The 16,555-nt window shown below is 39.0% G+C and overlaps 2 protein-coding genes across 3 annotated transcripts in view; both read left to right on the top strand.

Annotated features, from left to right (window-relative positions):
- Nucleotides 1–3,927, top strand: part of etv7 (ETS variant transcription factor 7) — a 28,194-nt gene extending 24,267 nt beyond the window's left edge. For both annotated transcript variants that reach the window (XM_061056675.1, XM_061056676.1), the window contains 6 exons: nucleotides 1–183; nucleotides 1,200–1,325; nucleotides 1,436–1,579; nucleotides 2,138–2,280; nucleotides 2,368–2,468; nucleotides 2,548–3,927. In XM_061056675.1, coding sequence (XP_060912658.1) covers nucleotides 1–183; nucleotides 1,200–1,325; nucleotides 1,436–1,579; nucleotides 2,138–2,280; nucleotides 2,368–2,468; nucleotides 2,548–2,719 — 869 coding nt within the window. In that variant the 3' untranslated portion in view covers nucleotides 2,720–3,927. The remainder of the gene's footprint in view (nucleotides 184–1,199; nucleotides 1,326–1,435; nucleotides 1,580–2,137; nucleotides 2,281–2,367; nucleotides 2,469–2,547) is intronic.
- A 1,585-nt stretch (nucleotides 3,928–5,512) lies between these two features.
- Nucleotides 5,513–8,840, top strand: pnpla1 (patatin-like phospholipase domain containing 1). The gene is made up of 9 exons (XM_061057189.1): nucleotides 5,513–5,771; nucleotides 5,847–6,079; nucleotides 6,157–6,222; nucleotides 6,307–6,519; nucleotides 6,935–6,995; nucleotides 7,089–7,346; nucleotides 7,554–7,671; nucleotides 7,859–7,981; nucleotides 8,279–8,840. The coding sequence occupies exons 1-9, from the start codon at nucleotides 5,564–5,566 to the stop codon at nucleotides 8,367–8,369; spliced, it is 1,371 nt and encodes a 456-aa protein (XP_060913172.1). The 5' UTR covers nucleotides 5,513–5,563; the 3' UTR covers nucleotides 8,370–8,840.
- Nucleotides 8,841–16,555: the final 7,715 nt, after the last annotated feature.

Genomic DNA, 16,555 nt, shown 5'->3' on the forward strand with positions numbered 1-16,555 from the left:
GTGATGTTCTATATGAAATCCTCCAGTGCGTGAAACAGCAAAGGAGGAATGTTGTTTTTGAACCCCTGACCACATCTCCCTCCCTGTCAACTGGACACATCCAGGTCCAGTGCCAAGTCAGAAATCCCATACCCAGTCAAACTGTAAAAGAGCTGCATCCTCACACAGTCAGTGACATCCCAGGTTAGTAATAATGACACGTTACTTTAGACACACACAGAAACAGATAGACTCAGTTTTATCTTGAGGATTTGACTCTCTCCCAGACTCAATCAATCATTATTTCTACAGCGCCAAAAACAAAACATAATGCTTTCATTACAGCAAGGATCTGGACAATGATCTACGGACAGCAAGTTCAGATTTGACATGCTATGTGCACACGGTAGAGGTGCAGATAGTGCAAGAGTGAATGCCAGTGCATAAGACACACATGTGGTTGAGTTTATTGCGTAGCAAATAAAACAGAGCTTTTCCTGGTTAGATTTGTTGCAGACACATCCTGATTAACCACATGTACATGTGCAAACACATCTCTCAGGAATTTGTATTCTTACCTCGTTTTTTTTTTCACTGTATCTGCAAAGACATTTTATTGGCAAGGAAGTAACAACAGTTTATGACTTGTAAAAGTCCTGCATTCAGAAATGTGAATAAAACAGAAGAAAGCTTATTGACTGATTGAATGGTCTCACTACATCATATAGCCTAGGCTGCTATGTAGTTTACAATCAACACACCATGTTTTACATGTCGTGTATGTAAAAAGATTATTCACAGCTGCACTCATCAAATAGATATTGGAGATTTTTTTTTTTTCATTTAAGGTCTAAATTACTATCAAGTGTCTTAGAACAGTTCCCTAGTATTGAGTACTAGTTGTTTCCCTGCTTCTTTTTACCTGAAGCCTGAATAAAAACTTTATCGTTCCTGCCATAGTAGAACGTAGGATGTGTGCCAGTGGGTGTGCCTTGATTACTTGAAAACCAACGGTCTTACAACTCCAAAGTCCAAAACATTAACTTTGTTCTGAATACTTTATAAAAGTAAAGTAGTAACGTTGCCTCTATGTGGTATACATTGCATTTGTTTATAGTTATAGTATAACCAATAAAAAGGAATATCTTCGAGTTGCTGTGAAAATCACTTTTGCTTTCGGTTTACTCTTTGTCACTGTTCCTCATATTTCTCTCCTGTAGTTTCCCTTGCTTTCACGACTGCAGTGTCAGCGGCTGTTGTAACCAGTGTGACCCACACGCCAGAGCCCGTGTCCCCTCCCAGAGATCGCCCCTTGATCATCTACCCTTCTCCACTCACAGAAATGAGTTAGTGTAACAAACAGAAACATACATTTATTGCCCCACCTTTGTCGGTTTTTGTGATGCCTGATTTTCTGTCCCTCTGTCTTTGAATTCATCCCTCTTTGTTGTCTTAGGTGGATCAACTGCTGTCTTTGCGTTGGCCCACAACCAAGTTGAGTGTCCTAAACAAGCAGAGAGCATCATAAATGAGCCTCTCAACCTGTCCAGCCGAGAGAAAACAAGGAGCCCACTGCACAAAGCCAATGGCCGCATCCCAGGTGATGTTAGATTAACAATCAACAGTTTCACGGCAGTATTTTCTCTGAAAGTATACACTAACGAATGTGGGTTTTTTTTCTTCTGGAGGGGATGCACGGATATGTTAAATAGTCACTCCTAAAACTTATAGCAATTAGCTTATCAAGTTTTGTTTATATTTTTTCCATAATAATCAATTATCACTCACTCAGTCACTCTGCAGCCCCAGGCTTAGAAAAATACACGGTTGGCTTGCGGAAATATTGTCTTTCAGCCACATTATTACTTCTGCTGTTCTCTATGTCACTCCGGTTTGTCTGTGAGGCTAAGCAATGGGTAATAAACAATAGCAAATGTTTTATTTATTTTTTACTCTAAGTGTCAAGCATCGTTTAGCATACACATGATTATACAAGGCTTTTACATTGTGTTGTATTTGAAAGTATTTAGATTTATTGTATTATATTCTGGATACTTCATAGAGCCTCTAATACATTATCAGTACTGTTTCTTTTATGGACAAAATGTTGATAGACATAAAAGTTTTGTCAACATGTGTCCTTTTTGCTATTTGCCAGAGTGCAGACTGCTTTGGGACTATGTGTATCAGCTGCTGTGTGACGACCAGTACCAGGAATACATCCGATGGGAAGACCGGGACAGCCGTGTGTTCAGGGTGGTTGACCCTAACGGACTGGCACGTCTCTGGGGAAACCACAAGGTGAGCAGGCATACACAGATTGAGAGCAAAATAATTAAGTACAAAGGAGATAGGATCAGAGTAATAATGATGTCGTACCTTTTACAGAACAGAGACAATATGACATATGAGAAAATGTCCCGTGCTCTCCGTCACTACTACAAGCTGAACATCATTAAAAAGGAGCGAGGACAGAAACTCCTCTTCAGGTCTCTGTCCTTTTCACTCACGTTATTCTCTTCCTGTCTTTTCCAACACACATTTATCATCATTACTCTTTTCTCTCAGGTTTCTGAAACTCCCAGTGGACTTGAAGAAACCACAGGTGGACCCTGCAGAATTCCCAGAATGCACTTCACCTCATGACAAATTCTTTCCCGACAGCAGTCCTACATACAAGTCTAGCGAGGACCATTTTGAGGTTTCTCCTGATCGTGCTTCTCCACAGCCTCCTCCATAGAATAAACTGCACTAGATGTCCTTAAAAGCCGTCCAACAAGACAAATGATTACAGAATTAGGCAAAGATTGTTTGCAGTTTGACCGTGATTGACAGGTTTAACAGAATGTTTTGTTGTTTGTACAGGAATTTTTGCACTATCAGTTTGCTGTGAATTTAAGTGTGGATGTATTACTGATCATAAGGAACACTAATTTAATGGGAAAACTTAAAGACCAAATAATCATCAGAACTTACATATCTCTGGCTTGCTAACATCATTCAAATGCAATAGATGCACTTATTGACATATAAACAGGACTTTATAAGAAGCCCTGCACATTAGCGTTGGGAATTACTGTGACATTGTTTCAGTTGGTTTTGTGATTTCTCATGTTTTCACAAAAGTATATTGATGCAGGCTTATTGCCAGTTTGTACACATCGTACACTGTATGTCACAAATTGCTTTTAAAAATAACTTCAAGGTGAGGTATTCTGTAAAGTTCTATGTTGATTGTCAATGTTTTTTATGCTTTGTCAAATAAACATATTTTTACGTCAGACAAATATATTTAAATTCATTCGATTTTCAGGTGCTGTGTTAGACAAGTTATTACAACAACATTGTTGTATTGCAGATATGCTCAGTATTGACAGTAACCCAGAGCATTAGCAGTTTTACAAAATATAAGCAACCGTCCAGACAAACACATTTTGCATGAATCCATTTGCCTCAAGCGAAGCTGGCAGTTAAACCAGCAGAGGGCGCTGTGGTATCATGGTAACCAGGGTGTCAGCTGCTGAGAAAAAGCCTTGTGACCTAGACCAGTCCTTTTTTAAAGTGGGGGGTCCTGACCCCAAGGGAAGGTTACCAGGGGTTGCTAGGGGGGTTCATGGAAACTTGGAGGAATGACGGGGTTATGTTGACTTCACTACAGCATAGTAGCTGGGGCTATCAATCCAGCTATACTATTCCTTGCAAAATGATGACTTGAGTCGTAGTTAACTTGTTTACTGTGGCTCTTCTCCTCTACATACAAAGACAAAGTAAAAAGTGTAACACACAAAATACAATATTTGAACCTTTTTGATGACAACATGGTGTTTTTCTTTTGCTGTGTAAATAAATGTATTTTAATCACAACAAATGCAATGCTTTAGATGTAAATTGTGTTTTTAACCTGAACTTATAAGTGTGAATATTAAATATTTATTAATTTACTCACAACATTGCCTCTGTGGTGTCTACAGTATGGATTGCATGTGATGCATGTGGTCCCATTCAGCAGGCTTTTATAAAAAAAAAAAAAAAAAATTAAATTAAACATTGAGCAGGCTTCCTCAAAAATAGCTAACAAGAAGGGGCCTCTAAGCATGACAAACAAACGTCAAAATGAAAGACTCTTCAAAATAACAAAATAAAAGTCCAACCATATTATGCCTCGAGGCCAACACAGGGGGAAAGGAACAAATAAAAATAAAAAACAATTTGTGAGATTAACATATATACCTTTTTCGAAGTTATTAATAACTGCATATCAAAATGTGTTCTTTTCCTATAGTCTTTCAATTGAACACACACCACTCTAGCCATTTGACTCGAGCAGCTTTTTTTAAGAGACACTGATAGATCACAAAGTTGCAGTACCAGTGAAAACAAGCTAGCTAACTGCTACTGAAATAGAAACATTTCTCAAAAGCAGAAGACCACAGGCGACCAGACTGACATGAGCTGCGAAAGAGCAACAACTACAGATTAAAACCTGGGTATCTAAAACTCATCTGAATGAGCCAGCATACTGTACTGTATTAAGATAAATTACTTTACTGTTAAGAATGGTCCTGATGTGCCCAGATGTGTTCTCTGCCTCGAGATCCTCACCTACAAGTCTTCAAAACTGGAAAAGACACATAACACAATTATTTTAAAGACATGTTTAATTTGGACATTTGCCATTATAATATGGAATGAAGACATTTTGCAAGAGGGGGGTCCCCAAAAGAGACTGATTCTATAAGGGGGTCCTTGGCAGGGCAAAGTTTGGGAGCTTTGCCCTAGACAGCGGAAACCATGAGACTGAAATTGTACAGTCAGCTGACTTTGTCGATAGATTGTAGGGACACACATAATGGAAAAAAGGTATAAAGAAACTAGCTTGATAAAAAAAAAAAAATATTTCTGTGGAAGAGCAGGCCACGTGTTTGTTAGTTTGTTTTGGGCATTTCCAAGAAAAATATCCCAAAGAAGCCTAAACTTGTTTTAGGTATATTTTATATTAAACTAGTCAGAGTGAAGATGTTTCTTTCCTCGGCTAGTTTGAGGGACAAACACTATCATTAAAATATGAAAGATTAACAAAAGATGCAGTCAAACATTCTTGCGGTTTGTCGGCATTACAATTCAAAGATCTGTGTGTTTGTGTAATTTTATAACCAGAGTGTTTACCTTGTATTCCCTGAATTGTTACTTTTAAATCCTGACAAAACACTTCTTGGAGCTTAGACCATCCGAGAAAAGCCCTTTTAAGTTTGTTTTTATTGATTTATACTTCTGTGGATTTACACTTTGGATTAATTTGTTCAGCTTCATGTAATTCTGTGTCTTCTTGTTTATTTAGGAGTGTCACATGGAAGACAGCCGGTGCCAACATTACTGAAAATCATGTAAGCTTTTTGGAATAGGGCAAAAGAAAAAGTCATTTAGAGCGCATAAGCTATGTCACATGGGCATGGCCAATATGGCATGTCTAATTGACACTAGTTAAATAACACTCTTTGTGAAACGTCCACTTCATAACTCCTCTCAGCCTGCTTGAACCAGGGCTGCTTACTAAAGACCGAGAGGAGCTTTTGACACTTTCAAAATGGCTCCAGGGATTTCCAGTTGTCATTATCCAGAAGGTCCTCCTTCCATCTCCTTCTCTGGATCTGGATTCCTGTCCACCTACCAGTTAGGGGTCTCCCAGTGCTTTCATAACTATGCACCCTGGATCCTTCGTACAGCACCTTGTGTCTTAGGAGCCTCGGCTGGCTCTCTAGTAGCTGCTGCTGTTGTCTGTGAAATGAACCCAGGTAAGTGACAGTTGTTTGTACCTACTAGAATGGGATTACAGTTTGTTCTGACTCAGTTTGTTTTTTATTCTGCAGTTACTATTCGGGAAGAAGTGCTGACCTTTGCCAAACAGATGAAGTCTTTTACACTTGGACCACTGAACCCCTCAATCAATGTTTTAAAATGGTTAGAGGGTGTTTTGAACAAATATCTCACTTCTGATGCGCACATACTGGCCAATGGGCGTCTCGCTGTGGCCATGACCCGTCTGACTGATGGCAAACTCATCATCATTTCGGAGTTCCATTCCAAAGAGGATGTGGTTCAGGTGAGTTCAAATCCTAATGTTTATAAGCAATGTTGTCCTGCGTGTTATATTGACATTTATTCCCACTATGTGCTCAGGCTTTGCTCTGCAGCTGCTTTGTGCCCGGATACTGTGGTCTGCTGCCTCCGTCCTACAAAGGAGTAGTGGGTATTTGGTTGTCTATTCACAATATAAACTTGGGCACATAACCCAGCCTGTTTGATTAAATATGTGATCTTATCTCGCAGCATTACGTGGATGGCGGTTTCAGGAGCATGCAGCCCATTTTGCCTGTAACCTACAACTCAATCTTGACGGTGTGTCCATTCTCTGGAGATGTGGACATCTGTCCCTCGGATTCTCCGTCCATGTGGGACATGGTCGTGAGTGGAACCACCTTGAAGGGAAACATGGCGAACAGCTTCAGGATTTTCAATGCTCTGTATCCCATGGCTTTAGAGGTCAGACCTCTTCTCCCTTTGACATTTGTTCTTAGTCTGTATGTGTGCTATGTTTGCTACTGCCTAGGTTGGTCAAAATGAATCCCGTAGCCTACTTTTTTAAGTTATGAGAAATGCGGTAAAGGAATTTGGATTTATTTTTGAAAATGGTTGTGACTCAATAAAACACAATCAGAAGCTACTTTTACTTTCTTTTGAATATAATCTGAAAGTTTTATGTTGCATAGTAGAATGCTACATGTAATCAGTAATAGACCTGCTCCTCAATTAACATTTTTCAAATAATCTACCTGGTAAAAATGGTATAATGAGTATAGAAAAAATGACTGTTTACTATACACTTGTGAATGAATCAGTGTAAATTAAGGTGACTTGTCTACAGCGTAAGGTTACAATGTTTTTTCTCTCTCTTTAGACTCTGGATGAAGCTTTTCACAGCGGTTACAGAGATGCATTCAACTACCTTCTCAACAACAGTGGGTTAATCTGGGTCTGCAAGAAAACATATCACGAGCTCGACAAAAAATCTAGATGTTCATCCATTTTTCTTTTATGTCTTCTTTATGCAGATCTTGCCAATCATTCGATTTCAAACACAGTTTCGCAAAATGGGCCACTTTACTACAACCAAGATGAAAAGGGGGACGACCAGAAGGACCGGGATGACAACATGGAGCAAGACCAGGAGGTGAAGGAGGAAAAAGAGACCATTACACTGACCACTTATACAGACACTGGACTTACAAATGGCAGCCCTACTGAGCCTGAATCAACCCAAAATCAGCCAATTAAAAAACCTGCTGAACGTTATGATATTTTGAAGCACGGTAAGTCTGTCACACAAAGTCTTTCAAATTATGTGTAGATATAGATCTAGCAATCAGTTTAAGCAATGATTGTACTACGTGTTGTAAATGTGCTTCTATGTCACAGTATACACTTACAGTATGTCTTCTTCCTTTCCTCCCCACAAAAGAAAAAGATGTTTACACAAGTATTTGGTAGAATTGCTGTAGTCTGTATTTATATTTCAGTTGTGCTGAGCAACATGGTGACCTATCTGAGCATGTTTGGACTTCCTGCGAGAATCTTATCCCACCTGCTCCTACCTTTCATGGTTTTATTTTATGCCATACTCCAGAGCAGAACGAGGTAATGAATACACCTAGAACACAACATGATGACTATCTCGGACTGAGTCAAATCACATTGTATATCATGGTTATGTTATGGTTGTAGTGTTTGTTGGTTTACATCCTTATACTAAAAAACAACAACATCTGTTCACAAAAGAGAAATGTATTGTGAACAATAACGGAGTCTTGATTCTCTCTCTCAGGTTGGAGCTGTTGTTCAGACAGGCGCCTGAGTTTTTGTACTGGCTCTGGCATGCTCTGAGACACTTTACAATCTTCTTCTATGAAATAGTTGTTGATACGCTCAAGAAGAACATACAAGACCGGTAAGACTGCATCCTTAATCTCATCATTTCTTGAAAGTTATAGTACTGTACTCTATACTGTGTGTACAAAATCAATGTTTTTTTACACTTTACTGGAGCATTTTGATTTTTATAACATTCTCTACCTCAACCCCTCTGTAAATAATGAACTTTGAACTTGACCCTAGTAGTCCGACCTGATAAGCTCTTTTTTTGGTATCAGTTGTTGACATTTTTTCTTTTCTTTGTAAATTGTCATCTCATAACTGTCCGGACTTGATTGCATTAAACTAAAATCGACTTATCCCTGTGATTTAGGATAATGCCAACCATCCTATTGTTTCGGTGGCTGAAAAATCAAGCAGGTTGTGAGGAACGATCAGGAAAGAACCATGCTACGCCTGACTAATGGTTTCCCTCTTCTGCATCCTCTTCTCCATTCAGAAGGTGACAAGCATGGGACTTTACTTTGACAGTTCATCATGTCTTCACTGGAATACAAGAATACAGAGTATGTACAGAGAGCCTCTAAACTTTGGAAAACAAAAAGATATGTAACCAGTGTGGGCTTTGTTCAGCTGTTCACATAACAGCAATGAAAAGTTGAAGACAGTGGCTTTAAAAAAAAATCTTGTTTGGTTAATATGTATATCTTTTGAATTCTTCATTGTAAACCTGTATCAGAGTGCAGGGCTAAGTTGCAACAGGAATCGCTTCAGGGTGTCAGATCAGAGCGGTGTTTCGATGTTTGGCTGAAAGTGTGGAAAAAATTGGATCTTTATCTAGGTTTAAGGTTAAAGGTCACATATTATGCATAATACACTTTACTATGTTGTTCTAACATTAATATGTGTTCATAGTCTGTCAACCCCCCCCCCCCCCCCCCCCCTTATACTTATAAAAGTATAAGGGGGTTTGTAATGTGTTTGTATACTTATAAAAAGCTATTTATATTCCTGCAGTATGCGGTTGCCAGGAGATCTGCTTGTTTGGAAACTGGAAACTGGAAACTTGCCATGATGTGGCTTATCAGCATCTCTAAAGTTGTTCAGCGGGGAAAAATAATTGTGAAAAAAACAACTTCCAAGAAAGCCATTGTTTATTATTGTTTATTATTGTTTTTAAGTGTCTTAGTCATCTTAAGTGTTAGTGGAACATTGCTGCCAAAAGCACTGAAATTCAAGGTAATGGTTTAGCTTCAGGGCGATGAACTAGGATGTCCCTAATTTAATTTCCACAGGAGCTGTGACGTCCGGTCCTGTGATGTGCTGTGTGAACACTGCACTCTTTCAGTCCTAGTCCATTTCACAGCATCTTTCACTACTTATGTTCATTGATTTGATGTGTAGATTCAGTGGCCTCTGGCATTTCTTTATTTCCTCGTCCAAAGTGGCTGGAAAGTCTTACAAATATTATGAAATATCAAGTCTACTGTGTAAGTCTACTGATGCTTTTGATGTTTGTAAAATCTTTAAATGTCCTTTAGCTCCACATTGTAACAAAACATGAAAGCACTTTTGGCACTTGGTCTTGCTGTACTTTGTTAATGTTAATGAATAAAATGGGCTCATCTTATTTGTTTGTACAATGCATTTTCATTTCTATTAAATTAAGTGTGAATGCCCTCAGGCTTTTGCTTGGATATAGAGTTTCAATTTGAGTGACATTCTTGTTTTTTCAAATTTTAAGTGAAGATCTAAAAAAATCGTTTTCCTCTTTATTATTAAATACAAGATCTAGTATCTTCTCCACACAATAATGATCACAGTCCCTTATTAAATGTGTCCATTCTATTTTTATTTCTATATTAGCACTGTGTCAACTGTCTTCAGGATGTGTTCAATAATTGTTCGGGCATCTGAAATGCCAATTCTTATAGCAGCCACAAGAGGGAGCACTGATCGCAAGGGTGGAGCACAGTACAACTGGGTTCTCTGGCACACTAACGCGCGATGATATAAAAAGTCTACCTGATCTTTAAACTTAACAGGGGTCTAAAGAGAATGTATGAAGTGGATGCCCTGTGCACAGCACTGTCAGTCCTTATATCTTGGTGAAGCAATGTGATGGAAGAAAACATCATCTTGTCATTAAATGAGAAGATTCACCACACACAAGAGGGTTGAATTATTTATTTTGATTTAATAACACACTCAAACAAACAGCACGTTTCCGCATGGCTTCATCAGGTTTGTGAATGCACGGGTGTTTTTAAACAGGGCAGCTGCACTCAATCCAATCAGCAGCAGCTTTCTAAGTTTCCCTATACAGTCATTTCTCCATGCCAGAAGTTCTTGTATACAACTAGAAATCATCAATATCAATATTACATTTCATACAATATAATTTTATTTCTACACACCAACACATCCTTAAAAGATAACAATGTATCCCTAAATAAAGGGGAAGGTGAGGGAAGGTAGGGAGAGGGGAAGAGGGAGTGTCTTTCTTCCTCCTGGTCTAATTTTCTGTCAGAAAAAGGAAACGAACATTAACTAATTAGTGACACCATATAAAAAAAATCATAAAATACATGTCGGATTATGCTCATAAAAACCAGAAAAACAAATGAATAGTTAATAGAAGAGTACTTACTACATATCTAAAGAGGGGTATAGGAGATGACAGGGAGGGAGTGTCCTTCCTCTCTACTCCCTACCTATGGTAGAGTTATTTTAAAGGAGAAAAAACATTACTTCAATAATTGCACATAATTATGCACAAGATCATAAATATACAAAACTGTCCTCAGCCTCTTTTGTGCAGTGAATCTTCTCATTTGCTGTCAAGATAAATACAGATGTTTTACAGCTTCAATCAAAAAGTTTATTTTTTTAACCTATACCTTCTGCAAAAATATATGCTGTATCCACGTATTGAAATATACTCCTATAATATAATAATAAACCGTTTAAATTGATACAAAAATGATGATGAGCTCTTCAATCAGAAGTGTCACTTCGGTTATGAAAATGTTGTTAACTGATAAGAGGGAATATAGATTTTGTATTCTCTGCATTAGTGTGTGTAGCTGTTATCTAGATAACATTTCCATAGATAAAACAGGATGTGCTGTAAGTGTATTAAAGCGTATGAATCACAGACAGTACACAGATCGCCTACAACAACACAGGTCTCCAGCATGAACTCCTGACACTACAGGGCACGGTTTGTGTTTTAATCCCAAAGGTGCACCACTTACAATACACTCACTTGTGCTTATCCACCTTTCACACTCCTGCTCGGATACTAGCATGTGTTATCACAGAGCTTGAATACACCATTTGATCTCTACGCACTCTTTCATACAGATGGCCTGTTACCTGCGGTCAGATCCTCTTATATAACGGGGGCGGATGGATCATACGGATAACAAACACATCTGCTGCTGTCCTACACCAGCCACTGATCCAGCCAGTCAGCCGGCAACCAGCTGGCTTTGTAATAACAGAGAGGAGACACACAGAGTGGTGTCTGCACAGCGGAAACATGTGGGGGCTCATACAATCAGGATTTGCAGAAAAAGAGCAGATTCTCTGAATTAAATAATAAAAAATAAAAAAAAACAGGCAAATTTAATCTCCTCTCCTCTCTTTCCTGACAATCAAAGGCCTTAAAAATTTGATTTGAGAAAAATTTATGATATGGCTAAAATTAGGGCACAGGCTGCTCTCTGTCTCTTTAGTGATGATACCTCTACACGACCTTTATCACAAATCTGCTCACTAACACAGCATGTTTACTCTCAGTGATGTGACAGCACTTCTGCACATGAGCAGACTGATTGTTTGCAACAAGATTTCTGTGTGTTTTCCCTGGTCCCTTTCTCACAAATCTATCTTCATTGTGTGGTGATTTGTGTTGCTTCGGGGTCATTAAAGCCAACCTTTGCCTCCAAAATGTGACTGTGTGTATTTTACTGCGTGCCTGTTTAAAAAAAAAATATATATATATTCATGAGTGCATGTGTTTGTTTGTGTGCGTCTGACCACTGATTTAGACTTTTTTAAGGTGAGATATGTTCCATTCTTGAGATTCTAAATCCCACTTAATCTGAACTCAGAGCATAGACACATAGATGGGAATGTTTTTTTCTCTTTCTCTTCAGTTAAATTGATCACAAATCTGTGCTCTGCCACCATCACGTGTTGTGGCAGGGTTCACTTAATTTAGTTCGAAATAAACATGGTTTTGGTTTATCAGTTACACAATTGTCTCTTGGAGAAGTTGGAGGGGAATTTCACAGAGTTCAATTGGTTCACTCAAGAAATTTGGAAGATATTTTAGTAGCTATTATTAGAGTTGGAGGATCACTGAGTGCTCTTCACTTTTCCTGTTGTGCAGTTCAAATTTCTATTTGTCAATTTATAGAGGTACCTGAAAACAAATACAATCTATAGCCTAAGCCACATTTTAGGTTTGTTGCAAATTATTTAATGTAAGACATAATGCCTAACTGCAATATTGGACATGAGAAACACTATAAAAGCTTAACTTTGGCGTGTTTGAAGCAAATTTGCATTTGGCTCGAAGCACTAGAGCCTCAGCTCTGACGATAGCAGCACAAGCAGCTGGCCTGAGTCATCATATTGATAAGAACATGTCAAAAAATATTGAGATGGTTCGTTATTTCTAGAGAACTCAGGCCTCATTTCACCAACCATCATTCTGACTTTGTTTGTCTGTCTTGCCGAAAGGTAATCTGTGGAATCTATGAGAGATCATTTAGATTAATTCTGTCCACTCAATCAACAGACCTAAACAGATGTTACCAGGTTTCACTAGGGAGCACAACTCATTTGCATGTTTAATGAATGGATGTGTTTGTGTGTGAGTGTCCTCCTTGGTTCTCTCAGACTGTCAGCAGGACCATGTGATCCAGCCGAGCGATAAACAGCAACAGATTGACAGTTTTCTGTTTCTAATCCTTCACTATACTCCTCCCCTGCCATTCTCCAAATTTAGAGCCCAGTGGATTCGATAAAGGAATACTGTCTTGATGATAAGGACTTTAAAAAAACTATTTAAAACAAATTGGTAGCCTCCATTGGTCTAATTTCTCAACTAAAATCATCACTAGCTCTTATTACACTTTAACTATAGTTCAGTTTAGACAGTATCTTCAAATAAATTAGGATCGAGAATGTAATCCCCAATGGTCCAGGATTAAATCAGTTCTCTAGAGCAGTGGTTCTCAAACTATGGTACCACCGGTGGTACGCGGGGTCCCTGTGGTGGTACGCAAAGAAATCTCCACAATATAAAAAAAAGAGAGAGGGATTTAAAAAAAAAAAAAGAGGCAGTTTTGCTATGTTGAACGCAGAGACTTATAATACAGAGGCTCTGGTTGCACAGAGCCTGCGGAGCGCGCGCCTGCACTCGCTCACGCGCTCTCTCTCCCCCGCTACCTCTCTCTCGCTCTCTCGCGCACGCAGCAATTTTATGAATAAATGAAAAATGAAATGAGAAAAGGTCGGAAATATACTTGGGCCCAGGTATCGTCTTTGTGTGGGAAACACTGGAGATTAAATATTCTCAAACAGGTTGTTGGTGTAAAGTTGTCATTTTTATTGTGCTGTACTTTGTTTTGGATTTGGGGAAATGTCAGAGTTGTGTGGAGTTTAAGTGCCAGTTCTAGCGCTAGCCCTTAGTAGTCCTATAGTGTGGCTGCCAACAGTCAATAATAAATAACCTCCTGCGTAAGATGTGTGTAGAAATAGGCCTACAGTGTATTTTAACGTCTATCATAATGGTAGTACTTGGAGAGCCAAATATTTTCGGAGGTGGTACGCAGTCTAAAAAGTTTGAGAACCACTGCTCTAGAGCATTATTATACAATGATGATGATGATTAAAGTGCATATCAAACAATGTGGCTGTCAATATGAACCCAGTATTGTTATTTTGTCGCTGTCCAGGTTCCTTGTTCTTTCAGTGTTTTTATCCAGAAGTGCCAGGTAACAGGTTCGAGATGCCCCACTGCTTCTACTTAAGTATTTATTCAAACGTCTGTGAAATTGCGCTCTGGCTAACAGGAGGAAGTGGAGCAAAGTAAGGTCAAAAGTTCAATGCATGCCGCCTATTGGCCAGATAACCTATGTTGGTTATATGTTTTTAGTCTACAATATAAATCTTTAATTCATGTATTTGTTCATTTTTCAAATGATATATCATAAAGCAGTATTCACACATTACAAATTTGAAATAAACCACATACATTTCTTGGGGGTGCTAGGGGGATGCTATGATTATCCTAGGGGTAGCTACAGCGCCCCCTAGCCCCTCCCTGGCGCCGCCCTTATTCTTAACTAGTGATGTTTAGTATCTACTACTTACTTACTATGTACATGAATAAACTTGGGCTCCAAGGAAAGGTTAAAAATACATATTTTAGACTAGTAGATATTGGTCTTGAACCCTCTCAGATGAGACCACTCGTATGTATCCCATGACTTGCTCCAATGAAAAACAGTTTTGTTCTGAATTGTTGGTTCAAGCATATGGTTTAACCAACACTGATGATGATGTTTCTTTCTCATGATAGGCTGATCAGTGCTTTAAGTGGAAATTTTCTTCAGTGCACAGTTAGGATGATTGTGTCCCTGCTTGAAAATAAAAACATGTTTCCAGGGACACCCTGCTCACACAGGTACTTTCATAGTTCACACAATAATTACAAGAACAACCACAGCCTGATTAATTTGTCTCAGATGCTCCAGTGCTGGGTAACGGTTTGCCTAAGGACAACACAGTGGTGAGGATGTTGATATATGCTCTTTTAAGAATAACATTTTGTACACAATATAAACAAGAGGCAAATTCTTTTTTTTTTGAAGGCATTTGGCCTTTTTAAAAAAAAAAAAAGTAGTTTCTTTCTGGGAAAAGAGGAGATCATCTTGGCATCCAAGGTAATAGACCATATTCACATAGCGGCTATTTCCTGTTACGTCACTCTCAGGATGGGAAGTTTGAGCAGTGTCAGTGTAATCGTAAAGTTAGCTAAATGGATGAGAAACGTTATTTGTGTCCCAGTGCTTTCCTTAAAACATATCAAAGTTGCGCTGTTACATTTTCTAGGATTAAAAAAAATGATTAAAAAAAGGATACATCAACTGAACTGACGCCTCTATCTATGGTGTTAAAGGTATAGGACCACCAGCCCCCTGCCCTTCCTATGCTGTAAACATTGAATTTTCGGTTAAGCCAATGTGAAGTAAAAAATTAATGTCAGCGCTACTAGTCATCCATCCATTTTCTTCCGCTTATCCGAGGTCGGGTCGTGGAGGCAGCAAGCGCAATAAGTCAACCCAGACTTCCCTCTCCTCAGTAATATTTTCCAGCTCCTCCTGGGGGATTCTGAGGCGTTCCAAAGCCAGACGGGAATTATAATCCCTCTAGCTAACTCTGGGTCTACCCTGGAAAAATCTCCAAAGGGAGACATCCAGGAGGTATTCTAATCACAAACAGAATCAGTAACAAGGGGCAACCCTGGTGAAGGTCAACCGAAAGTCCTTCTCCAAAGCCTCAGAGCCGCAACCACTGAAGCCACAGCCCTCAGAACTACCCAATACCTGTCAGCTGCTTCCAGAGAACCCTTCAACAACCAAGCCGGAAAGGCCTCCTTCTTTGGCCTGACGGCATCCTCCACCCAGGTGTCCACCAGCGGGTTCTTAGGTTGCCACCATGACAGGCAGCGATGGTATTTTGACCAACTCCTAGCAGCCACTTCCACATTGGAGGCTTTGAACATTGACCACTCTGACTCCACGTCTTACTAAAAGTAATTGGCAGGGGTGTGTGGGGCACTGTCGATCAGTTGTAGGATTTTCAACCAGTACGTAGTGGTTTGATCCCAAGCTCCTGCAGTCACATTTCGATCCCCCAATATCTCGCCTGTGAATGTATACGATTAACATTTGTTAATACTGATGGACACTACATAGCAGCCTCTGCCATTAGGAATGTGAATGTGGTCAATGTGACCTGCCGTGTTGTAAGCGCTTTGAGAACTTAGAAAAAAACTAGCTCAAGTTCATTTACCATTCTTACGCACGTATCAGTTCTAATGCACCTATCAGGTAATATCAAATTAAATCGAGGTTGACAATGTAATATAAAAAAGTACAGTGTTTCTGTAAATCACAGATCTACAGAAGAGGAGTAGGGCCAATAACAAATATTCTGAGATTCAAATCAGCATTCTTAAGAAAAAATGTAGGATTCTGACATAGAAGACTCAATATATAGAGAAAAAAGGCAACTTTAAACTCAGAATTCCCACCTGTACACCTTTTCAAAAAGTGAATAATGTAATCACTGTTCATCTGAACAAAGAGCCCAAGGATAATAATGAAAAAGGTAAACTAAACTGAAGAAGTAGGTATTATAAGTGAGAGTTTGGAGAAACACTTTTGGGCTAAAATCTTTGTTCACACTTTCGGTACATGTTTGAAAGTTTTAATTAGTTATGTAGCTGTGAATACGTCACTCTACATGTCTGGGTCTATGTCGCAGCAGAAGAATAACTCCACACACTGCATACACAAGATAACACTTCTAATGTCACATACAAAAATGGGACTTTTAGTGTTTTGGC

The sequence above is a fragment of the Labrus mixtus genome, chromosome 15 (assembly GCF_963584025.1).
Source record: "Labrus mixtus chromosome 15, fLabMix1.1, whole genome shotgun sequence".
NCBI classification, from domain to species: domain Eukaryota; kingdom Metazoa; phylum Chordata; class Actinopteri; order Labriformes; family Labridae; genus Labrus; species Labrus mixtus.